Source organism: Sander lucioperca, chromosome 2 (genome assembly GCF_008315115.2).
Source record: "Sander lucioperca isolate FBNREF2018 chromosome 2, SLUC_FBN_1.2, whole genome shotgun sequence".
In the NCBI taxonomy this organism is placed as follows: domain Eukaryota; kingdom Metazoa; phylum Chordata; class Actinopteri; order Perciformes; family Percidae; genus Sander; species Sander lucioperca.
Genome location: NC_050174.1, coordinates 24365305 through 24391779, shown reverse-complemented (window position 1 = coordinate 24391779; position 26475 = coordinate 24365305). Strand labels below are relative to the sequence as shown.

Here is a 26475-nt window from a genome sequence, read left to right as displayed (position 1 = left end):
CACTGAAAGGACTTTTTTATACTAAATTAGTTCCTGACTTTAGTTTCTGGATTTTCTTAGGTTTTTTTTCATGACATATTATGCATATGCGGAGCGGCTCCACTTTAATCAATGAAGCTTGGCTGTCCTGCCTCCTACGTGGCTGACATGCAGCGGTAAGCATATTGCTTCATTTCCAGTTGACAATGTTTAGAATTTACTTATGTGTTGCTGATAGCATTTTGATTCAGTAGCTCAATGCATTTATTTTGTTATATTCTTCATTACAGCAGCTAATTAGCCACTTTTATACCTTACATTTAAACCTTACATTTAAACCTACGTTAGTTTACTCAAGCACTGATAGCTCTTTCCTTCTTTTAGCAACTATTTTAGCGCTAATCCCAGTTGTTTTCACACTATTCAGTTCTGCTACATTCAGTTAAGCTACATATGCTTAGCAGTTAGTGATGGCTTCTTTCTTTCCTTCTGCTTACTGTTCAGTGTGTCAAATGTTTAGCTATTGTTCTTCCTCCTATAGTGGATATTGTACAAACATGTAATAACTGTGGTTTATTTGCCGGGTTAGAGGCGAGGCTCCGCACCAGGGTTAACGTTAGCTGCTGTAACTTAGCCCCCAGTAGTCGGTGCGGGCTGACCTAATGTAGCTCCCATCCCTTGGCAGCAGCCAGAATGCCAGGGAGGCTGGGTAACATAGCCCATCAGGTGTAAGAGCCATGGAAAACAGATGGCCAACTGGTTTGTAATTAACGTTAAGGATTAAAAAATCACTCGTGCTAAATAAACGGGGATCAGCGGGTGGAATTGACACTCCACCAAAAACATCTCTAAATATCTCTCGATATTATTTTTTATAACATCTTAGTCTGATAGTAAATTAGTTAAAATCGCTTTAATATCGGTGTACGAAAAATCAATCACCGATCATCCCTGCAATCGTCGATATACGATCCGGCCACACAAGGCACAAGCCCAATGACAATGTTGTCCTGTTGAGCAGGTCAAGCAGCAGGGAGGGTTCTACTACAATATTATGAATATGATGATATGAACAATGGGAATTTGAAATAAAGCCATCTCTAATACAAGCCTGTCTGCAGTTGAGTTAAGTGAGCCACTGCTAAGGGACGATTTACATAGTAACGAGTCAGATAAACTAGAAGACACTCACAGCTGCTTGCCAGGGTTCAGAGAGCCTGCGTCTATTTCCCGGTCAATGTCGGTGCGCAGGTCCTCCAGGGCCCCATCGTCTCCAAAAGCGCCCCACTCTGTATTAACACACATCCGCCCCTCATCACCGTCCAGCAGCTCAAGGTTCCTCATTTGCTCCATGTAGCAGGCATTGGTCCCCGTTCCTTGAGGGATTCATTTAGTTAATTTCTATGCACACCATATTAATCTCAAAAAGGGGAATAACATACCATGTGGTATGTATTAAGATTCCCCGATCCATTTGCTATACATTCACAGTTGGACTGGACTCACCCACAATGAGGCCAATTTCACAGTGATGATCATCGTAGCCACAGGTCATCATGGTTCCTACTGTGTCATTGATCACAGCCAGAATGTCAACGTCAAAGTCCTGCAATGACATTTAATTTAATTGTATACATTAAAACCAGCACAGATAAGTTGTATAGGTGTGGACTGGGATTAAAAGAGAATATCCAATATTTCCCCAATATTTCAAGTTATAGATTTTGACCATACAACACTACGAAAAGTCTTGCTTTGTTTTCTGTAAAAGTTTTCCTTTAAGTTGTTCATAACACAAGTGAAAATGATTTATATATACATACACTTAATAAATAATAATAATAATAATAATAATAATAATAATAAGTATTAAACTATAATTTGGGGTCCATTTGCTCTTATTTCATATTTCAGTTTACCAGTGTTCATATTTATAGGTGGCTAGAATATAGATTTTTAGCTTATGTTTTTATATTTCTTTGCATTTACTTCATAGACTTAACAAAAAAGGATTTCTAAGTCTTTGTAATTTTGCACGTTTGGAAATGAATGGCAATGGTTTATAGCCTGGTTGACCCCAGACCCTTCTCAGTTGTAACTGAGAGTGGGTCTGGGGAAGGCTCATTCACAGTTCATTTACAAAGGGGCGTCACCAACGGACGCCGCTCAAATGCCTCTGGGTGCAATTGGATAGTCCTTCAACCAATCAGACCAACGATCCGGGTGACGTAGCAGCGACAGCAGTCGCTTCAGTGGCTGCCATGTTGAATGTAAACAAAAAGCTGCTCGCCGTCGCTGTGCTATCGTCATCATGTAAAGCCCGCCTCAACGGTTGTGATTGGTGCCTCGATTTGGAAAAATTGGAAATGGGCTTGAATGGGCTCTTGGCCAGACTGACTTGCAGAGCAAATCTCAAATTTGCTGGAAGTTCGTCAGGGTTTTCCCAGGCTAAATGGTTTACATAATATACCATGAAACTAGAAGTTGTACACTTACCCCTCGTTTTTTGATAGATTTTCTAAGAAGGCTGACCACATCCTTTCCCTCTACTCCATTTGACTTGAAGGCTTTGGTCCAATACACCAAAACAGCCTGCAAATAGGAAAATAAAGACACAGAGCAGAACCAAGATTATCTGCAAGATTTTAGCCTTGTGTATCATTATAATCAATCAATAAACTGTCCAACTGAGTAGTTACACAGACCTCACCAAGTACCAAACTAATTGAGTGACCTGCCATTAATGGACTAAAGTTAAAAGTTGACCCTTCTCTGATAAAAAAAATCACCACATTTAAAACAACAAATTGATGCAAAATGGCTAATTGCTATGCAAATCCAAAAGACATAATAAAAAGCAACAAATACTTGATGCTCTGTGTCACTAGAAAACATACTGTGATATACAGCTGTATCTACCATTTGTTTGGTTTATTCATAATACAGTATCATATTGAATATAATTCATACTATAAGGCAGGGTTAGGCAACCTATGACATGGGTGTCAGCGTGAGCACGCAAACCATTTTCAGGGGCACTTGCCACAGCAAATACTAAACTACAATATTGTTATATGTCACTACTTTGTTCAAATATAGCATTAGTGTGGTTCCATAATTACAAGTTGCTAAATTAGGTAAGCAATCCATTTAGATTAAACCAGTGTGATGAATTAATGTTGACATCATATGTTGAATCTGCACTAAAAGACACACGCCGAGGTGGTAACCAAGAAAATCTAGCAAGCCTTTTCATACAATGGATTTGTATGGAGGTTCACTGCAAGAGGAGACCGAGCCATAAGTGCATTTTGCTGTGATAATGTGTTGTTTCGAGCGTCAATGATAAAGCATGACTTTGAAGCTAGGCATGAGGAAATCTCAGCATCAGATCCAACTCTACCTTCATAAAAACACTTTCTCCCAGCTCATCAGTCATAATGTAACTGTGACATACTGTTATGTAGGCCTATACCAATAGCTTCCTTCATAACTTTGACATTAGGTTACACAAATATTATTAGTATTTTAATATTTGTAGAATTTGATTACAGTAGTGGCTGCGTAGATTGTCTCTGACTCGTGTAATCTAAACAAGTGTGATGCCACCTATAGGCAGGCTACCAGACACTGTTTTTGAGTCACATCGTTGTCCGTGTTTGGGGGCGTGTTTGGTGGGAAGGTAACCTGCACGCCACACACAGACGCCACATGCAGAACGCTTTACAACAGCCCGGGGAGGGGGGGCCTTTACCGCCTTTGACTCTTTTCCTGCTTCCAACGTAAGCTACATGATTGCTGGATATACCAAACTAACTTTTCTTCACTTTCCTGGAACACAAGCGGATAGCTGAAAGGAACATCGTGACTGTTGTGTGGAATATCGTTGGCATAGTAAGGCGCTATTACGCTTTTCCATGTCTATTTTTTCGCTAAGAGGAAACTCAACAAAAAGCCATTTGCCAACAGACAGAACATAATCTCGGAGATGATTCCTTCACAGCGCTGTACAATGTGAGAAAATCTCAGAGCTGAATCGGGCAGAGACATCAGATTTCATCAGACTCACCCTGGGTTGATTAGTCTACTGCTAACTAATAATATTACCGTCGCCAAAATACCCACGCGAATCAAATCCCCTACTTCACCGTTAACTGTCAAGCCACTAAAGCTGTATGGAAATGAACACATCTGCTGAAATGCGATTACGACTCTCTCTCTCTCTCTCTCTCTCTCTCTCTCTCTCTCTCTCTCTCTCTCTCTCTCTCTCTCTCTCTCTCTCTCTCTCTCTCTCTCTCTCTCTCTCTCTCTCTCTCTCTCTCTCTCTCTCTCTCTCTCTCTCTCTCTCTCTCTCTCTCTCTCTGCGCGCACACACACGCACACACACACACACACACACACCGGTGGTTGATTAACGCAGATATGTGCTGATTAGCTCTCATAACGGGCCGGGTGGGTAGCACACTGCCATGAGTCCATGACGCTAACGTCTGATTACGCCACGTTTTCATTGTGATATTTTGTGATTACATTCTGAATCTGCAACGTTCTCTGTCATACAGTGGAGTTGCATATTAAGTGGTTTGGAGTCTTTCTGTAAGTCATTTTGGGGTACAATTTGGTTTTGAAGAATTCTACAAGCAGCGACACCACAGGCCATGCAATTAGCCTTCAAACATTTTCAACGGGCACTGCGCTAGTTATTTTAAAAATGAACATATTCCCTTAACCTGTTTACATTTATTTTACAAGTTCTCCATAATATGAAGTCTGTAGATGTTCTACACCTGATTCCATAAAGAAGCACATGTAATGATTCATAATAAAACCAATGAGTCTCTAGTTGATTCGATGGATTAAACCACCCCTGTTACGGACAAATGGGCGCCTCTATTGTTTTAGACATAGCTAAAAGAAAGCTACACCAAAACCCACTGCATGCTATACTGACAAACTTCCCTTCAGTGTTCGTTTACAAAAAAAGGACGACCAAGTTTTTACTTATGGTTAGAATATTACTTAAAGTAGATAAAACCACTCACCTCATCCAACTTGGTCTGCTGACAGGGAAAAGAGAAGGTGAAACCCAGAGGAAGCTTTTTATCCTTTATACCCAACTTCTCCAGGAAGTTAGCCAGACAATCAGCTATGTGGTCAAATAACTACAGGAGAAAGAAAATGTTGCCATGTCAAGGCAGACCATTTGCATGTTTCACAATAACACAGGAAGCTGTTGTAACTTGACATAGTCCAATCTGTCCCAAATGTTGCATGCTAGATAGTAGTCTAGGCCTAAAGACATCTACAATCCCATATTGAGTCCTATTCATAGCGCCACTTAACTACTGACAACAGGAAGCCTTATGTGACAAAGATGGTCCGATTTACATTCAATTTACATGGTGTGGAAATATAACTAGTGTGCGTTTATTAGCGCCACTTAGTAGACAGAGGAAGTGTTAAGGCAACATGAAATATACCTAATGTGTGTTTTCTAGCGCCACATAAGTAGACAGAGGAAGTGTTAAAAAAGATTTGCAATACGTAATTTCCTGTGCCGCACACTTCACCCAGGAAATAATTTCTAACTTGTGCGCGCAGGGTCAGATGGTTAGGAAATCCACAGCTCCATCAACAGGCAACCCGCCAGTACCCCTGACATGCCCTAAGGCCCGTTCATTTCTGCTTGCAGCTTTAATTTAATCTCTGACAAGAGCACTGACGCCACAGGTGACAGGCTGTGCACATTACATATCAACTGTGTGTAATGTGTTACCTCAGATCCGCAGCCTCTCATGAGGTGTTCAGGAATGGCATATATCTGATCTTCCATCTCCACCGCTTGCTTGCCATCAGCCATAACTTTGACCAGGAGCACTCGGAAGTTGGATCCACCCAGATCGAGTGCCAGGAATTCACCTTGTTCTTTGAACGAAATAAATAAAAAAACACACACACACACACACACACACACACACACACACACACACTTTTTGAAAAATGACTCAAACGACAAATTGATTATCAAAATAGTTGATGATTAACTTTCTATTGATTGACTAATCGATTAATAGGCTAATTGCCTCAGCTCTAATAAGAAGTGTGTACTATTATGCGCATGATAGTAGAGCACAACAAAAACCGTTCATCCATTTTTGAGTTGTCAAAAAATCTACAGGGTACCACACTCGCTAACATGCGCCCGTCCTGTGCGTCGGCTCCTTTAGTCTACGGTCGGCTCGATCAGGTGCTCTCCACATTGTTTTTACGTTCATAATAACCTAATAATAATTAGGTGTATCTACGGCGTAGATTCAATGGAGTACTATAAATCAAGGTTAAGAGCTGACACATCCTCTTCACAGATCCTCAGGGCAGGTTGGGGGCCAGTGGGGAGGGGCGATGTCTGAGTCGGAGCAGGTGAGTGGTGCGGATGTTGGCTCATCAAACCAACCTACTGTAAAACACATTCAATTTGTCAGCCAGTTGTGGGGGGGAAGGTTTCCTGAAGCTGATGATGTCTTGTAGGCCTCTCCACACTGACGCAGGTCTGTCGAATGAAACCCTGTTTTACCAGTTTTTCAGCTTTTCTGAGTAGCTTATCACTGCTACTCTGATCCTCTGTCAGTGCGACTCTCACCCTTGACCTGACAAAGCTGCCTGAGTAAAGCTGTAAACCAGGGGTTTGTTGTTGTTGTCGTTCTTGTTGTATGTGCGGAAAGTTTGACTTTGCACACACATGTCCACACAAAAGCCGATGTAAGATGTCACAGAGTCAACCTTTGGTTATACCTGCGCGGGCATCCATAGATGGCACGCAAGCTACGAGCATGCCCGGAGATGTTTATGCTCAATGCATTGTTCGTTGCAGTATTCTCCAAAACACCAGAGGGCGTACAGACAAAATAATCTGTGAATAAGCAAGATGTCGTAGAGAAGAAGAGAGCGGAAGTGAAGGAAAGCAGGCGTCTGGCAACAGTAGTAAACACATCCATGATAAACACTGACGTACCGCCAAACATTGTTTATGTACTCTAATCATTAACGTCATTTATCTCCTAATCAAAACTACTGTCTTCCTTTAAAACTGTTAAAGTGCTCATATTATGCCCTTTTTTAGGTTCATAATTGTATTTAGAGGTTATATCAGAATAGGTTTACATGGTTTAATTTTCAAAAAACACCATATTTGTTGTACTGCACATTGCTGCAGCTCCTCTTTTCACCCTGTGTGTTGAGCTCTCTGTTTTAGCTACAGAGTGAGACATCTCACTTCTGTTCCATCTTTGTTGGGAGTCGCACATGCTCAGTACCTAGGTAAGGACTACTAGCCAGTCAGAAGCAGAGTATGAGGGCGTGCCCTGACAGTACCTAGGTAAGGACTACTAGCCAGTCAGAAGCAGAGTATGAGAGCGTGTCACGCTAACAGGTTAGGCGAGCATTATAACGTGTGTTCCAAAGTGACCACGTTTGTCTCTGAAGTAAAGGCTGGACTACAATAGAGCTGTTTGGAGCAGTTTGTGAACAGTGTTTTCTGTTGGAGATGGTAAGTCTCTTTGGGGGGGACTTTGGGCTTTTTCACTTTGTAAACCTATAACGTGCACAAAAAAGATATATAACACAATAAAGGAAAGGAAAAACACCAAAAAGCATAATATGAGCACTTTAAGAACACTTTTTTCATGAAGCAGTGTTGTTAGCTTTGACAAAACAAAACAACAAATGTTTTTTTTATTTTCCCAGTGTGGTGTCTCTCTCCGACTACATATTTAAGGCTGTTTGACTCTCTGTGGTCTGTACATGAAAAATCATACAGATGTTTCTACAGGCGAACCTGCTGATTGTAAAACTTCTCTATGCCTGAATTCAGGTATGGTGCCTGAGAACTTTAAGCCCTGCACCCAGGTGTTGTAGCGCCTCACCAACACAGGCCTGAGGTCTGATGAAAACCTGGACCAGAATAAACGAGGAAAACTCCTAGTTCACAACCTGGTTTACAAAACTCCCCGGTCTACAGTTTGAAAGTTGTCTCTAAGTGAGGAGTGAATGCTTTCCTTGAGACTGACATCTGCAAGATTGACCCACTTTATTTGGCTGATAATATAATGTTGTAGTTTTGCAGTGGTGCGTTTGAACTACCGGAGAAGACCTGAGTCTCTGTGAATGTGGGTTGACCATGTGTTCAGTGGACCCCTTTTATATATGCATTCCCTATGCGAAAAGGGGTATTACCTGTTCCGTCAGGAGTGGAGCGCACAAACGTGGGCAACATCTTGACAGCAGCTGTGGGGTTGGTGTCTCTGCACAGGCCTTTGTCCATCTCTCGTCGAAATCTTATTGACAAATCCATCAAAGTCTTATCTGACAGCTGAAAATGGTGCAGGTATTTGTCCACCTAAGCCATTGTAGAGAGGAGAAACCGTTAAATAACGCAAGCTAAGAAGTCATATAAAGCATTACAACAGTGAGTAAATAAAATAATATAGTGATTGTATTGTCATTAAATGAACTACATTAGAAGTAAACAGCTCTGCATTGACAAAATATAACCTGCATCACAGCTTTCTTTAGAAGGGTTCCTTTATTTTGCAAGTTTCGTATAGGCTACTGTCTGTAGCCAATCCCAGTCCAGTAGCAAAAGCAGCGTGTTAAAACCCATGCTGCACCTAAAATAGATGCAAAACAACCTTTTATGTTGGCTGAAAAGCAGTTCTGCTTGTATTGCTGGATGAAACATAAGTGTGGACAGTTCATTTAAACTGCTGGCCGCTGTATTTAGTGCTGCTCTGTAGTTAATTTGTTAAAAACGTTGAATCACAGCCGCACAGTTTTCTGATTCCCTCTTTTTTGCAGGACTATCAGAACTGGATTCCACTGTTAGTGCACTCACACTTTTAATATTTAAGTCTTAACTGCAAACCACTAGAAGAAGTTACAAAAGGTGCTTTAGAAAATGGTGTACTTAAAGATATGGACATTTACAGAAACTCAGGATTTTTTAAATAAATAAATTGTGTACGCCAAAGAATGGATTTAAAACAAGATATAGATTTTTTTTTTTTTTAAATGTATCAGTTTTCTTTCTATGTCACCTTGGTCCCATGGTCTGACCATGTATCTAGGCAAAACATTAAACAAATACCTTGTATACTAAAGAACAGAAGGTTCTGGCTCACAGGCACAAACTGTCCGTACTATACTACAATCTGAAACTAAAGATAGTGGGGGTAGCAGATTTTGACAAAATGAGGTGCGAAGGCTTTTCTGGATGAGACCATGGAAAGACATTTATATATACATAAAAAAAAAAGGCCCAGTCTACTACTGATATGTTTTGTCTGAAACAGCAAGTAAGCTAGGGGTTAGGAGTGAGGGGAAAGAAAACTCAAGTCTGGCCTGGCATTAACCAAAGAAACAGGAAGAAACGCAATGTTTTTGTTTCAGGTGACACTCTTTTACTTTTGTGCTTCAAAGTTCAGCATTCTATCTAGACTGTACTACCTTGGTTTAGACTTGCCTGTATACGAGAACACGACTGTCTTTATAATTTATCTTTTTAATAAACTGTCTGTACACTTACAAAGTTCTCAATGCTTCGGTAACATGTAGGGACCCTCATTATGCTACCGTAAATAAATAAATAAAATAAAAGGGCATTAGAAAATAAAAAAGACATCACATGAAAGCAAGTGCCCTGATGACAAAAGCACGGTCACCTTAAGATTTCCAGCCTTCATGAAGGCTGGGTCATGACCGAAAGAACTAAATCAAAATGGAAACAAGCGGCTGAAATGGGTTTCCTCAGGAGGGTGGCTGGCGACTCCCTTAGCGATAGGGTGAGAAGCTCAGTCATCTGTGAGGAGCTCGGAGTAGAGCCGCTGGCTCCTTTGCGTTGAAAGGAGCCAGCTGCGATGGTTCGGGCATCTGGTAAGGATTCATCCCTAGGCGCCTCGCTAGGGAGGTGTTTAAAGCACATCCAACTAGGAGGAGGCCTTGGTGAAGACCCAGGACTGGGTGCAGAGATTATATCTCCACCCTGGCCTAGGAACGCCTCGGGATCCCCCAGCTGGCTAATGTGGCTCGGGAAAGGGAAGTTCTGTATTGCACAATGCCCAATTGCATATACCATATCAAATATAAGCATATCAGGCATTGCACATCCTATAACCTTAATGGTCAGTACCACAAATATTATTTAGAAGTATTAGTCACACATACATCACTGTGGCCAATACACACACACACACACACACACACACACACACACACACACACACACCCCCCTTATCTCTTATTATTCGTATTATTTGTACTTATTATTGATTGAAAGTTTTCAAAGATGTATAGTTAGAAAAATATAAATGCAGTAGATACACACTACGTACTAATACGTAGCTATGTACAGTACTGCCTCATTATTGTGTCAGTTCACACAGTGCTGTCCCATTCCTTATGGAATTTTCGGCATGGCACATCTTGTCTGAGCTCACAGGTGATGTTAATTACGGTCGGTTAGGGCGGATATTTAGACTGAGCGAGAAGGAAACCCCTTTCTTTCACTGTCTATGAGGAAACTGCGTTGATAAGGTTACATGCTAGGAGTTGGGCTACCAGCTGGACCCGTTTTCACGTTCATACAGTAGGGAAAGACATTCAAATGTCCCGTCCTGATAGACCAAACGTCCACAAAACAAACCCAGTCGAGTGTTTTACACCAGTACTCACTTTATGCGCTTGGTCATCATGAAGTTCGGTACAGTAGTTAGCCAGCAGACTCGAAGCTAACATCTTTAGTTAGTTATGTGTGACGACTTTATTTCCTGCTCGTCCTTCTGCTTTACACTTGCACACAGTTGATCTACAAAGACAGCTTTTAAAAAAAAATAACCAACACAAAAACAATTTTTCACTCGCCGCTCGGTTTCTTGTCGCAAAAACTCGGGAATTTAAACTGTAGTTAAAGGTTAAAAACGCAGTCAACACAACGTTATTAAAAAACTTCCAGCTTCCTCTAGTTTGTAGTAGCTCCTCGACGTCATTCCGAATCGACGGCGCTGATTGGCTGAAGAGAAGGCGCGACAAGATCTTCCTACCAAAATCATAGATGTATTTTTAGACTGTAATATTGTCCATGGAAGTACAGGGGGGTGGATAAAAAGGTATACCTTACATTAATAGCTTTGCAACAAATGCCAACCCTGTATATCCTTTAGTGTTCGGTTTGTGTTGCTAATTTATCATTTCAATGTTGATTTAACTTGTACTCTACTACAGTCAGCTGCAGCTTCAAGTTACTTTGCCGATTATGACTTTTCTATAAATATTGTACTTAGTATACTATACTACTAAAATTGTGTACTTTTGTATTTACTATTTTTTTTTTAATGCAGGACTTCTAGTTGTGATATACGTAGTATACTGTGTTAGTTTTACTCTTTGCAACATTATATTTTGTGTGTTTCTATTAAAGTATTTCACACATTGATACTGTATGTTTTAATAACATAGTGCCACCTGATGCTAGAGAATGAGACATGACAGGAGGAAGGGATGATATATCAATCAGGTATTGAGAGACAAGTTGTTTTCTGTACACCTTGTGACCAGTCTGTGTACAGTGCTTTATAATGTAACCATTACAAGCAATTTAAAAACAAGATCAAACACACAAGGTCTTCAGCTTCTGATACATGCTTTTATGTGTAGGCTGTATATCATCCCTTCCTCCTGTCATGTCTCATTCTCTAGCATCAGGTGGCACTATGTTATTAAAACATACAATGTGTGAAATACTTTAATAGTAACACACAAAATATAATGGTGCAAACCAGTATTCAAATATTTAAGAGTAAAACTAACACATTATACCAATACTATATCACAACTAGAAGTCCTGCATTAATTTAAACTGTAGTTAAAAACGCAGTCGTAACGTTAATAAGAAACTTCCAGCTTCCTGAAGTTTGTAGTAGTTCCTCGACGTCATTCCGAATCGACGGCACTGATTAGCTGCGGAGAAGGCGTGGCAAGATCTTCCTACCAAATGTATGTATTTCACACATTGATACTGTATGTTTTAATAACATAGTGCCACCTGATGCTAGAGAATGAGACATGACAGGAGGAAGGGATGATATACAGCCTACACATAAAAGCCTTTGAGCTACTGTACATGTCTCAGAAGCTGAAGACCTTGTGTGTTTGATCTTGTTTTTACATTGCTGGTAATGGTTTAATTATAAAGAAGATCCCAAATTTGAGATTAGTGTAATTAGAATTATACAGAAGACAGCATTTCCAAAACTACACCACTGATAGAAAATACTGTAGATATAGGCTATAGATACACACATTTCTCTGTATCTGTTTTTGCAGTCTATGTTAGCTCAGTCTCAGTGCCTTACAGACCTCACATGTCCCCTTGATATATGTTATTATATTTCACAAACATGGTCATGGCACCTGGGGGGGGGGAACTTGCCACTAAAGCTTCACAGAACTTCATTCCTTACTAAAGGAAGAGGTCAAGCATTGCAGTGTGGTCTTTGTTGTGCATCTTTTCTTTTTTCTTTTCTTTTTTTCATGTATGGTGTCCTTGAGTATAAAGGACACCATAAATAAAAAATATTATTGTTATTATTATTATTATTATTATGCAGAATAAGCATAAGCAGCATAATATACCTATAGTGCTGGCTGATCAGAAAGCTCCCAAGAGTCATTTAGGTATGCACAGACAAACCACCTATTTTAATATGAGGACTTCAGTAGCTGGGTTGCATTTGTTTAGTATAACACATTTTTTACATTCACGTTGAATTGTTGATTAACATTTTCACCGGATACATACAACTGAAACAAATGTAATTTTCATTTCAAATATTTTTATTATGAAGCATAAGAAAAACAGTAATACAGTTGTGGAACAGAAATCCCGCTTCTTTTCAAATACTGAACCAAAAGACAAACCGTACAAAGCCATAAAAGGCTCAGCATTACACGAATAACACCAACAGACAGACAAAATAAAACAACAACATAGGTATACAAGTCATTGAAAACAATAACAACCACACACACAAAAAAAGAAATTACATAAAAAAATAAATAAAATAAAAAATAAATCAGGAGCAACTTGACAGTGCCTTCCCACCCCAACGTAGTGCCACTTAGATGCACTAAAGACTAATGCCTGCATAGTGAATCTTAACCATTCATCTTAACCGTTCATCTTTCCCATGAATGATATCATCGGTCTCCAGATCTTTTCAAACTCCTCCAGCCTATCACTAAGGATATACCGAATCCTTTCCAGGTGGAGGGCATCAGTAAGTGTCGCAATCCAAAAGGCCCCTCATCTTTGCTGCAGTTTAAATGTCTAGTTACAAATTATAGCTTTACATACAAACCCAACACTTTTCTAAACGAGACCCAAAGCTGTGGGAGCTGGATAAATACTGTTCTGCTGAGGCCACGTTCAGCTAATCACTGTTCCATTCACAAAGAATCCCCAGGGTTTCACTGCTCAACACCTTTTCCTTCTAGCTCACTCAATCACTTTAAATCAACACAATTTCAATGGCACAATCATCACAATCAACATTTCTTAGGCTAAGGACCCCTTAGCTGAAAGAGAGACGGAGCAGAAACACCCCACTAACATTGTATTAAATTGAGTTGCATAATTAAACTGGGCCTACAATAACGTGTGTAGCCTAAGGCCTTAACACATACTGTAGCTTTTATGGTGCATATAATACTGTCACAAACTGGGCCACACGGCCATGACAAAAAAGGGAGACGCACACAACAAAGCCAATTAACAAATCATTTATTAGTTGAAATCAAAAACTTAATCTAACGTTGGGATGTGTGATCAGTGAGTCAGAAATGTGTGGCTTAATGTTTTAACAGTAATCCATTACTTTTAGCTAATCATTTGAACTGTTTAGTCAGTAGGCCTGCTTTTAGATATTTATTTCTACCATTCATTACTTCGCTATATGTTTAAACATCTGTGTTGAGCTGTTTTAGCTGATATTTTGTTTTAAATAAATCATAATTTCAATTATTATTTTGACTAGTTAAGCTGCTCCATATCTTTCCAAGTACCCGTAATATAGTTCTCAAAACATACAATTACTCACTCAGGAATGAGGCACACATATAACGCCATATCTGCCTTCCTTTGTTTTCCATTCTTTGTACTGATGCATCAAACAGAGTGAACAACCGGAGCTGAGGTTCACAAGGCTATACACCATACCTTACTGTACCTTTTGTGTGCACTGCTTATTGATTTAAGAGATGTGTAGGCTCAAGGTTTTCACAGTATGTGGATAAATTACTTTTAGTCTTCCCTTCCTTTTTGCTGCAAACATCAACCACACATGTTTTCTTGCAATTATTATTATTGTGCTGTTTGTGGTCACCTATAACTCATAACTGTTTATGCCACGTAGTATACATTTATATATCAATACATGCCTACAGGTCATGTGCGTTTTCATAAAATGGTCGGTAATTAGCATACTGTATCATCCTGGACTTTACATCTGCCAATTGCATATACTTTAAATATATTCTTAGCAAATTTTGCACTCGACCCATTCAGCCTTGTTTCTTAGGCAACAGTTACTTTGTATGTATTGTATGTTTTTCTGTATTTATTGTTGATTTTATATTAATGTTTAATATGTTTGTTTGTTTGTTTATGTATGCACCTATCACCAAGGCAAATTCCACATAAGTGTACTTGGCAATAAAACCTTTTCTGATTCTGATCTGATGAGATATCAGAAAAAAACTGGACTCCTTTGGTTTGTATATCCTCCTACAGCTTGTTACCTTGGTGATATGCACAATTCTATAACGATGGAAGCTATGACCTTTTTTACTGAAAACTTTTGTCCTTTTTGAGCTTTTACAATATGAAACAATCTCATACACATCCAATGTATAGGTCAATACGTTTTGTAATATAGTTTATTTTTGTTTTTCACTCACTTTAGAAAGCAGCAGGGCCCATTTAGGAAAAGAGAAGCTGGATAAAAGAGATTCCGTGAAACATTACAGACTAATTTCACCTTTGTTCAACTTTGGCCAAGCAAAAGAAAAACTGATTGACTGACTGTTTAGAAATAGAGAAGTTATTTTTCTAGTGTGTTTCACAACATATCCTTTTAGTACATATGTCAGAAATCCCTCCTGATCTCTCTGGTTTTCCATGACACTAAGGCTACGTTCCCACTGAAAGCCTTAGGGCTCAATTTGGATTTATTGCCCAGATACAATTTTCTTTGTTTGGCTGTTCACATTATTTTTTAAATTTGGCCAATATCAGATTCCAGTGTGGAACTGGTCACGGTCCTGAACTGACTCATAAGAACAATCACAAAGACGTCACAGGCAGCATGCTGCCATACAGAAGTAAACACGGAGGTCACAGAAGTCAGTATTTTCATTTATAAGTTGATGTGCAGTGGAAGCCAGCACATTTGTGAGCAGATGATTATAATGAGGACACATTTTTAATGATGGCTTTTGTGGAGCAATGGCTGCAACTTCAGTACGGAGGTGTGTGTGGATGCAGAATCAGAGCCAAGAGTAGTGGGATCATGACTCCCGCCAGCGCAGAATTGATTTATAGTGACTTAAAAGTCATTAATTACAATGGCCTACGATATTATGGCTTTGTTCAGACAGCCAGGCCAAATCCGTTTTTTGGTATATCCAGATTGTATCCAGATTGATTTTAGAAAGTCTGGACAGGTGGCCGGGTTGGGTCAGTGGGTAGAGCAGGCGCACATGTAGCCTATTTAGAGGTTTATGCCTTGACGCAGAGGTCCAGGATTTGACTCTGACCAGTGACGATTTCCTGCATGTCTTCCCCCTCTCTCTCTCTCTCTCCCCTTTCTCACCTGGCTGTCCTGTCCATTAAAGGCGGGAAAGCCCAAAAAAATAATCTTTAAAAAAACAAGAGAAAAGAAAGTCTGGACAGCAAAAAAAAAAAACATTACATGTGATTTTGAAAAGGAGGTGGTTGTGTCTCAGAGAGAGATGGAAGTGCTGAGCAGAATCCATGCTGTTACTAGCAGGGCGCTATGGAGGACAACATAGAGAACTACAGTCCATGGACCGCAACCCATGCAAGGGTTTGCAAGGGTTGTGATGTCGGGACTGGGGGGGAATTGTTGGGTTCCTGTAAATTAAGGTGTTGTCCAGACCTACTCAATCTGTAAAGCGTCTTGAGATAACTTCTGTTATGATTTGTCACTATACGTAGCCTAATATTGATTTGAACAACCAAATCTGATCTAATCACTTGGAAATAACAGTGTGGACAGTCTGTCTTACCCGCGTAGTTCAATAAATAAACGTTTCAGGTCGCATTAATACGCCCGTGAGACAGGGCTGAGACGCGAGACAGAGAAATATGCGAGTAAAAAATGTGTCTAAAACAGTTGTGGTCAAGACTCTGAAGATCGAGAAAGAAATCAAATTTCCCTGTAGTCTAGTAGCCCAAGTCAGAATATCAGATCAGATTAAATTTGTGCTGTTCAAACTGATCTGAGCCAGGTCCCCCCCCCACTGCCCTCTGATAACCCCTTTCCCACCCATAACCTTCTTCTATAGCCTACTGTCTATGCCCATAACTCACCTGCTTCCCATTTCCCTGATTTACACCAGAAGTAGCCCCGAATTGCCAGACCTAAAATCGTGTTTATAAGCAAATGAAAGCCTCCACAAAAATGCATGTATGCATTTTTTGACTATTGCCGCAAATAACTGGGAATAAACAGGACGTTGACACAAATGTGGATACCAGAAGTAAAATAGCCTAGTTAAACACAGTTCACCAGTAAAAGGATTTAATTCAACTCACATTTTGATGGACAGCGGCAGCGACGTCATGTTGCTTCAGGGCCTAATTAAGCACGTAGCACAGGTGTGTGGTGCTGCGCTCTCCCGCATCTCTTCTCCTGCCTTTGATGTTGACATGAGAACATGACTTGAAATTAAAAATAATTTACAGAAGCAGCAGATTGTCGAGTCTAACATATGTTACTTGTTAAAATGAAGGTGCCAGAGGAGGAATTAATGAGCGATATTTTGAAGCGGTTAACGGGCGAGTCTGCACTCCCTGCATACAGCAACATTGAAAAGTTCAGACGAGGAAAGGACGGCTTATACTTCATCGCGGAGGACTTTCATGAAACTGTGAAAAAAAGGGAATTGGTCAACGCCAAGGAACGACTAAGAGTGAGTGTTCATTGGAAATGACACACGAATAAATGTTTGATAGTTTGGTAATTGACAGGAGGGTAAGCAGGTTCAGTTCCCCTGAGCAGAGAAACTCACGTCAAACTCTGTTAAGTTAGCATTTGTAAATTAGCTTAGCTTTCCCCTGTTTATCCTGAAATGTAGCTTGCTAGCTGTAAATGCTATAACGCTTGTTAAGACCGGACAGTGTTATTAAAACACCTTTTAGAATTTTACTAACTTTACTTTCCAGCTAGGTCTGCATTTTCATGGGCTTTGTAGGCCAACCACAGTGAACTGGTTTATTTTAATGCTTTTAATCCACATGTGCAACATGATTGTTTAATAATACACATAATTTACCCGTGGACAATATTCGGTACACATACAGACCTAAATCTTGTTTTAAGTGTTCTGTATTTGGCAGTAAGCCTAACCCTTTAAAAGTGTATACATTGGCAGCAGACTAGATTTTTCCTTCATTCTTAAAATAGAAGAATGAGAAACTGTGTCTGGAAGATATTAATCATTATATTATTGTCAAAGCAATGATTTGTACTGTTAATTTGAAGGGGCTGGTAACACTCAGTTGGCTATGTCGGTTTGAAATGCAACTTTCAAAGGTTGACTGAGTCTATTATATTATCATCTGAAGACCTGTGTTGGCTTGGGTTGCTGCAGCAGCTTTTGTACAGAGCCCTATTTATTTGCTGTATAAAAAAACGGCACACTGTGAACTATGATCAAATCAGGACCAAAAATAATTTATTCCTTTTGCATGATGTACTAGGTTTTGCAAAACCATTATAGCTCATAATTCCAAGGGTGTAACTTTATGTTCAACATTAGGGGTGGTTGAGATCTCCACTTTTGAGCACAGTTGAAATTTTGAGCATATGAAACCCTTGATTTCCTGCATTGTGGTGAATTTTTCTGCAGAAGTTTGTGCCTTTTCTGCATCAAGTTATGGTGCAATTGTCTTTATGTAAAGGAAATTATAATAGACTTTTCTGGGGGGGGTTGCACTGGCCAGTTTTGATTATTGGTGGGGTTGTAACCCCCCTGTGTATTACGCCTATGGCTCATAGTGTCAGCAATTAGGGGTGAAGTGAAAACACCTGTCACTGCTTCAAGCGCTATGAAATCGTACATGTCCTTATTCATTATGATTGTTTTGCCTTGTTTAAATTACGGTTACATAATTCCGAAAGAATTATCTGATGATCTAATCTGGTGTCTAGTTAATATGAAACTTCAGCTTCTTTTCTGTGCAGATCAGGAACTTGAACCACATGTTCTCCCGCTTGAAGCGAATGGTGCCACTAATGCGACCTGACCGGAAGCCCAGTAAAGTGGACACACTCAAAGCTGCAACGGAATACATTCGATTGCTTGTTGCAGTTTTGCAGGACACTGCCACTGTAAGTACTGTATTCATCAGGACTCTATCAAATGATAAGTGTCCTGTGTTTAGGCCCTGTGTTTTCCAAGGTCAGCACTGCCACTTATTTTGAGATGTTGATTAGTGTTATTTTCTATTTCTCAGGATGGAGGCAGTGGGACTGATTTCTTAAAGAAAGCAATCACTTATGGTCAGACTGACGGCTTGGGCAGTGACCTATGGAGAGTGGATGATGTAAGTGTTTGTCTTTTTCCACGGTTCAGTGAAGTTGCTTTGACACAGTTTAGCTTATGTGAACCAGAGTTGGGTGGATTTCTGGTTTTGCTGGTCCGGTGTACAAGTTTATATTGGTTTATTTTTTATGCAACCACATCTGAATTGGTCGAGTATTGAGCGAGTGCAGGCTGCAATTTAACCCTATTGCAAATGTGCATCGTCAATTTCAGTCCACTAAAAGTGCAGTTTTTTTCCCACTGACAGGCTCAGATTATTGCTCTAAGTGTCTGACAACAGTATGTCAAGAATCCCTACAGAGAGAGACCTTTTTGTTAAAGAGTAAGGTTCTTTTTGCTTCACCAGAAACGGCTCTAAAATCTCCATCGCCAAATTCACCAGACTCTGTTTAAATAAACAATACTTTTAGCGTGTATAGAGCCAGCATATTTTTCTTTACATGTAAATGGGGGAATTAATGTGTTTTTTCACCAGAGTGGTTATCTTTGGAACCGTGGAAAAAAAAAAAAAATATTCTGTCAACTTTGATTGAAGTGGGTTTTACGATGATTAAATTAGCGTTTATTTAATTGGAGTCTGGTGGGTTTGGTGATAGCAATTTATTTTATTTTTTTTAGTTTACAGTGGGCTGTCTGGAACAGAGTAAAACAATGTAAATGCATTATCAAGAATATAAGGTAATATCACTTAATCTGAATGGGCTACATAGTCCAGTGAAAAAAAGCAAAGTCATTGCAAAAATCAAAAGGGAACATTTATTTATTGGCAAGAGACACATCTCTCATCGCAGAGCACGAGAAACTAAAAAAGATGGGGTTTGTGAATACATTCTACTCTTTCCTCTGACGTCATGCACACGTGGGCAACGATAACCTCACGAGATCAAGGCGGCCGCAGTTCTGAGACGCAGGCAGCGCAGTTGCTTTTCACCGACTGCAAGACCCAGGCTGACCCAGGGCATGCTGGGAAACGCCGGCCTCTCAGCTGATCTAACGGCTGATTGGTTCAGAATCGACTCAACATGATGACGTTTTACATAAACTTTCTTTTATTTTGAATTGGAGGGATTTTAACTGCTATTTGTCTGATTTTAAAGGCTTATTCTGTACAAACCACATGTTGTGTGGTTGGTCGTTTGGTTTAGAAGTCAGAGACTGAATCCGTTCAGATTATGAATCATCCACAGTGTGTTGTTAATTACAATCAGCAACAGATCGCATGTAGAGCATTTTGAGAGCTACTCTGTCATAATTAAAATAACTGGACACTCTGTACAAGCTCATATATGGGTCTGATAACATTTTATTAAATCGGAATCGGACCACAGTGTTACTGTGACTTCCTGCTGGAAACTGTCCGACTTGACAGCGGATTTTTGCCTGCTCTCGTCCACTTTACAGGCGAGGCGCAGCTCATCTCGAACGAGCCTAATATTAAGGGCTGAGGGGAAGTGGGAAGCCTCTCACTTGGGAGCGGCTGAGCCAAGTGGAGACCTAGTGGTACACTTCTGTATAACAGTCCGGTCGGTGTTTGTGTAGAGTGAAGGCGATAACTAAACAACTTTAACTTTAACGCTTTTCCATTGAAAATGAAAACAACCAGTGTTTGAGCCATATTTTGATTAAACTAACAGTGTTAGATATGTTATCTTTTATTATGCTTTTTTTTTTACAATTTTTTTTCTTGCCTTACCCCGAAATTCCACCAGGCACGGATGCGCCCGTGTTCAGGTTTTGTTCCGTCTTCCGCCGTGCGTCATACCGCACCAGGAGCTGCCGAAGTGGAGTGTTTTGCCTGCCCGACTCAAGCCTCTCCACTCCCTGTTGAATGCCCATACGTATTTTTAGTGGAGCAGAGAGCCGCTTCTGGGACGCGCGTTGTGGCTGGTGGAATAACAAGCATTGTCTTGAGTGGTGGCTATTGCTGAACGCAGCACAGATGCAGCTGGTGAAATTTAGGGGTTAGTTCATTATACCTGTCATGGATTCACTTTTCAAGTCTAAAGCAGGTGAGAATTTGATAGTAGGGGGTTACAGGTTATGTTATTATTGTGTTTTTAACTTGCATGTTTTTCTTTTTTGACAGTTGCTGAACATGTCAGAGGAGCACATGGAAGACGGTTTCACCATGCCCCCGGAACCGGTATCTGAGGACGGAGATATGAGCAGACTGGTGTTGCAACATTGTGTGATGCCTGCGTACCAGTTCATCATTCAAGTAGCACCTGATCAGACTTTGGTAACTCATTTCACTTTCCTTATATTCTGCCTAATGTTATGCTTCATGTTTGTCAGCTACACTCCAGCTACACCTCTGACGCTTGCAAGGGAGCTATTGTAGTGGACTGTTAATGTTGGTCCCAGTCAGTCACGACTCAGAAAACTTAATAGATGTGTCATGGCTGTACATTTCTCCCTCTAGGGTTTTACACTTAATGGCCCTCATTTATCAACCTAACGTAGAAACCAACGCAGATATGAGCGCAGAAATCCTCTTACGACAGGCTTCACGTGTTATTCAAGAAACGTTCGTATCACACCAATCAGAACGTAAGGATGGTCGTACATTGATAAATGCAGCGGCTGGAAACGATCGTAATTTAAATATCACGCCCCAATATATTCTGGGTTTTGAGGCCTCGCCCCTACAATTTACGACATGGCGAGACGTAATCCGGCTAAGAAGCGGCACTTTTCAGAGGTGGAGATTGAAACCCTGATATCTCAGGTTCATTTGCACTAACGTGTGTAGTTTTGTCAGCCTGAAAACTGTTATTAAAGGCTGTAGAAAGAATGGGGAATGGAAAGAGATCACTGATGAAGTCAACAGTGTTGCCGTAGTAAATCGGACTCCAGCTGAAGTTTATTTAATGTACATCCTTGACATTTATGCCATAGTCCTAATAGTAATATACAGGCTTATATTGCAGTTTATGCAGTGTCTTTTATTTTTCTCGTTTTTTTTTCATGAGTCAGAACCAGGCGACAGCTGTGAGAGAGAGCGCATGTCTGGTGGACCACCACCTCGACCTGACAGCAGAGGGGCTGGAAAAGCAAGCCGAAATAACTCGGTCAATGGCAGAAATAAATCGTTCACTTGTGGCCATTAAAACTTTAAAAGAGAAACGAAAACCTGAAGAATAAATAAAAATGTTGTGCATCGTCATGTTTCCTGTATTGAATATCACTGCCAAACATAACACTATACCTTTTTAAAAGCGAGGAATAATATCCTGTCTCCTACTTGGGGCTGTGCTGGACACTGCTCTCTGGGCATCGGGTCATCTGGCTCCATCACTGCATTTATGGCACCCTGTTTTCCTGCACGATGTTGTGCAGAACCCCACAGGCTAAAACAATGTTGCAGAGTTTTTCTGCCGTGTATAGTAGCGCTCCACCGTGGCCCATGTGCGTACGTGTGCACTGTTACCGGCGCATAGAGGTCCTCTAAAAGAGCCAGATCTGCCATTGCTGATAAGTGATCAACTGATGACTTCTCCTTCTCCTGTTGAACTGATTATATGCTGCACCGCAAGTGCACACTGACTCGAAAACTTGCGTACATGAGACCAGACGTGAGATTTTATCGCAGCCTACGCTCACGTTCAAATTGATAAATTCCTTGCTTTGCGTAGGAATCGGCGTACGCCCGTCCTACGCCTGTTTTAGGTCGTACGCACCCCACCTGTCCCCTCCCCCTCCCTTCCGTGCTTCCGCGCACTAACCCCCCACCTCCAAATCCTTCTTGTCAGTTATTGGCTGGAACACTGTTATGTTTCGTGGTGCAGGTTGGTGCAGTTTGTTTTTGTTGCCGTTTGTGGAGCCTGGGCTGTCTACAGAGGCCGCGTTTTTTTTACAGTGTGTTCAGGGGACAGGCAGCTAGCGGATAGTGAGGAGATGTTTGCTGTATGTGACAAAAAATGTTGTAGCCTAAAAAAACGCGTTGTCAAGACACAGTTCTCCATCATGAAGGGGATGTGACATAGTGTTAACAGGAACTTAACTCAATTGAGTTAACATATTGCCTCAGGTTAAAAACAACATAGCCATAGGAGAATATTGTGGATTTGTGCAATTATACGTCCCGCACTCGCTGGCTAACGTTACATTGACACTGAAACTGACCACCAATGTAACATTGACTGTGGTCAAGCTAACCATCTCTCCCATCTCCATGGTCAAACCAGCTCATTTCATTTACTTTTTCAGACAGTTGCTTTGCGAGCTGCGTTACTACGTCTGCTCTGCTCCCTGCTGCTCTCTGAATTCTCCACACGAATTGACATTTTTAACAATATGCAATCAGACACATTTTTTATTGAAATGATTTGACAGGAATGTGATACAATTACATCTGGCAATCAAGACAATGCATTTGATTGTCTTCAGTGTAGCTCTCGCATCCGAGGCATTCAAACTGTCCTCACAAGTACCTCGTCATCTGATTGGATAAATCAAGGTAAAGAGGTTTAGATCAAGACAAGGCCATTGTTCCATTGGCGTGAAGTGCTGTTCAGTTTATAAGCTTACTGTGGCTGTCACAATAGCTGTTGGTCTAGGTGTGTGTGTTTGTGGTTGGGTATACATTACAAACAATAAAACCAAAGCTCTGCTCAGATAAGGAAATCTGGCTTAAGTGAAAAGTTTAACCCTTAGCAAGAGATTTGTCATGACCAGTTTATCCTCAAGTAACTGAAACATGTTTAATTCATGGCAAGTGTAGTGATTCTTCATGCGGTTTATTCCATGAAGAAAAAATATTAACACTAACGTTATCTTCTTTATTCAACAGATGTCTCAACCATAGAGCAGATGGCTTGGACCACTATTGGAAACCTTTCAGGTTGGATATGTTTAATACATGAATATCAAATCTGAATAATCAGTACAAGTACATGTTCAGGTAATATGCAGATTGCTGAAATCATACCAAAAGTGGGGAAGATTATTAAAAGTCTAGTCGGTGCAAATGATCATGTCAAAACACACAATAGTACAAATGTTGCCCCCATGTGGTCTGAAAGGTTGTCGTCATTTATATGAAGTTTTCCATTGAAATTGGTACAAAACAAACACAGGCGTTGCTCACAGAAGAACTTTTTTCATGTGACAGTATGAAAAGCACAGTTGTAAATAATTAAAATGAATGACTGAATAGCATTTAGCTTTCAGGGTCCTGATATTGTTCATGCTGACTCACTGTCATGCTGTCACTTCTTATTGGGACACGTGGAATAGAATAGAGCCGCCGTTAATGTAATTAGAAACACCTGTACTTTTCTGGCTATGACAAGTCAAAATGTCTGCTGTGGGAAAGACCTATTGCTTAACATTGTGTCCTTTTAGTGGGGTACTTAATTCAGATTTACAACCAGAGTAAATGTTGAATTGTAGTGTTTAGTGTTATGGTGCGTTCCATTTGTACTCGGAAGTCAGAACTTTTGAGTTCCAAGTTGGAAATTTCAAATGGAACACCCCCTTAAGACGGATTTCCGACTCGGAAAGTCGGAGAACCTTACAGTACCCTGAACAAAGCCGACCACAAAATCCAACATGGCTGCTCAATCGTCAACAGTAGCAAAAGCTGTAGTTATGTACTGTTTATTAGCACTTCTGTCTTATTTGTGTCATTAAACCAACTGTTTGGTCCTTCCAGAAAGAGTTTTTTTGTGATTGTTGCGGGCAAAAATCCTTGATTATGCGGCACGTTTTCTTAAAAAATGCGATGGAATATGTGGGATATTTATGCAATTTTATGCGATGAAATTGCGGGAACTTGCAAAAATTGCGGGAACTTGCAAAAACTGCGGTTTCATCATGGCTTCATCGTGGGGTTTGCAGCTTTTCGATGTTCACGTCGCGTAATTACGTCATTTCATAACGTTCCCATGGCAACAGGGGAAAATGGCTGCTCTTGTGTGAAGTAAACGCAACATTTTTCAACTTTCTACTAAGATATATGTGACTTTTTTTTCAACGAAAATGCGGGGATTATGAAATCATGCAAGCCCTGCATATTTTGCGTGGAAATTGGCAATTTATGCGGCAAAAGTGCGGCGTATTTGAAAAAATGCGGCCCGCGCATAATTATGCGGACTTTGGCTGATTATGCATTGAATTATGCGATCGCATAATCGCGTTTTTCTGGAGGGACTAGTTGTTCAAACAGTACTGTCCATCCTCTACCTGTCGACATGATGTTGCGCTGTTTGTAAGCACAAAATGCAGCGTAATGTGGTATCAACTGGTATTGCTAACAATGGCTAACCTGGCTAGAGCAAGCCCCACTATTTCTCCAGCTTGTTTGACTGGAACGCAGTCAACCCGGGTGTGACGTCATTCTCAGCTCTGGCTCCAGACTTCCGAGGTAAATGGAACGCATGCTTAAATCCAGGTCTCTTCCTGCCACCACCACTACACTGTCACTGCTTACAGGCCCAGCACACTGCCACAGATGTTTTCAGTTATTCTGGCTGATTAGACCTCAGCTCAAGTTGGAATTAGGTGTGACTGGTAATTTGCTCAGGTCACTAGACTCTTGCATATAGAAATAATAAATACCTCCTTTGAATGTTTAATGCTTTATTTTTGACAACACTGGAGCACAGTGGAAAATGCTTCCACTGGTTTGATATGCATTGTTACAGTGCCCTCTTCTGGTAGAATGGATCAAGTCTGTTGCATCCAGCATCACAGTTAGGTGTCATCAGTAGTGTGCTCTGCTGCACCTGTAACCAGAACTTACAGGGACCTCATGGTGTACTAAAAACTCCTACATCAGTTTAGTATGTTTGGGGGAGGAGAAAACAACCTTCCAGACCAGTTATTTCTATCAACAAGTCACTCGATGTAGTAATTGTGTTAAAGGAACTGTGCTATTTTAGAGAAGGTAATTTTTGTTTTATTTGTAGGGGCCTGTTGAAGAAAGGAAAATCTTGAAGAAAATGCTATTTTATTTCTTGTTTAATTTAACTTTTGAAATTTTGTTTGAGTAAAAATGAATGTGTTTTTATTTTCATTTAACAAACTGTATCCTTGGCAGCCCTTTAATAAAATGTAAAAGAAAGCTTCAGGTTTTTTTTTTTTTATTTCTGTCTGAAAGGGTTTGTTTTTTTTAGTCTAGATGCCTTCTCATTCAATTTCATGGTGCCAAGACTACAGTTATAAATAGGAAATTAATATTATAGGCTTTCATGAATTGTCCTTTTTGAAGGAAGAAATTTGTACCAGGAGGACAACTTTTGTGTTCTATTTCTCGCTCTTGTCCATTCTGGTCTAATATGGATGTTGTGTTTATGAAGCTGTCTCATGTTAAAAGCTTTAATTTCAAGTTTCATGTTTACTGCTACCCATGTACTAATCTCTTTTCAAAAATACAACTGGAAATAACAAAATACATGATACATTTTGTAATGACCCATTGTAACTAGTGTTTTTATTAAATCCATTATGTCCAGATTTGTATTAACACTTTTTTTAAATTTGCAGTGGTGGAAGAAGTAATTAGGTAATAAAGATTTTTTTTTTTCCAATGAAGTAAAAAGTAGCAATACCACAGAATAAGAATACCTATTACAGGTAATAGGCCTTTCAAAATGT

At 40.2% G+C, this 26475-nt stretch overlaps 2 protein-coding genes across 4 annotated transcripts in view; one reads left to right on the top strand and one right to left on the bottom strand.

Annotated features, from left to right (window-relative positions):
• Positions 1 to 11922, bottom strand: part of hk2 (hexokinase 2) — a 29766-nt gene extending 17844 nt beyond the window's left edge. The window contains exons 1-8 of one of the 2 annotated variants that reach the window (XM_035995300.1): positions 11887 to 11922; positions 10705 to 10935; positions 8212 to 8374; positions 5756 to 5904; positions 5022 to 5141; positions 2476 to 2571; positions 1486 to 1585; positions 1172 to 1355 (exon numbers count right to left, since the gene is read on the bottom strand). In XM_035995300.1, the coding sequence (XP_035851193.1) occupies positions 1172 to 1355; positions 1486 to 1585; positions 2476 to 2571; positions 5022 to 5141; positions 5756 to 5904; positions 8212 to 8374; positions 10705 to 10767 (875 nt within the window). In that variant the 5' untranslated portion in view covers positions 10768 to 10935; positions 11887 to 11922. Of the gene's footprint in view, positions 1 to 1171; positions 1356 to 1485; positions 1586 to 2475; positions 2572 to 5021; positions 5142 to 5755; positions 5905 to 8211; positions 8375 to 10704; positions 11012 to 11886 lie in introns of those variants that run through there. The other variant, XM_031300587.2, reaches the window with a different exon arrangement.
• Positions 11923 to 16829: 4907 nt separating this feature from the next.
• Positions 16830 to 25942, top strand: figla (folliculogenesis specific bHLH transcription factor). 2 transcript variants are annotated; one of them, XM_031300599.2, is made up of 7 exons: positions 16830 to 16927; positions 17062 to 17241; positions 18516 to 18662; positions 18788 to 18877; positions 20963 to 21115; positions 23669 to 23719; positions 24278 to 24500. In XM_031300599.2, exons 1-6 carry the CDS (start codon positions 16871 to 16873, stop codon positions 23681 to 23683), a joined length of 642 nt encoding a protein of 213 aa, XP_031156459.1. In that variant the 5' UTR covers positions 16830 to 16870; the 3' UTR covers positions 23684 to 23719; positions 24278 to 24500. The 2 variants fall into 2 exon arrangements, with proteins under 2 accessions (XP_031156459.1, XP_031156458.1); XM_031300598.2 differs by lacking the exon at positions 24278 to 24500 and adding an exon at positions 25788 to 25942 and having other exon boundaries at positions 16831 to 16927.
• Positions 25943 to 26475: the final 533 nt, after the last annotated feature.

Excerpts from the sequence above, each read along its gene's own strand:
- figla (XM_031300598.2), top strand. The coding sequence starts at position 16,871 with ATGGACAGCGGCAGCGACGTCATGTTGCTTCAGGGCCTAATTAAGCAC. Across the intron at positions 17,242-18,515 it reads ACGCCAAGGAACGACTAAGA|ATCAGGAACTTGAACCACAT; the intron begins GTGAGTGTTCAT and ends TTTTCTGTGCAG. Across the intron at positions 18,663-18,787 it reads TTTTGCAGGACACTGCCACT|GATGGAGGCAGTGGGACTGA; the intron begins GTAAGTACTGTA and ends TCTATTTCTCAG.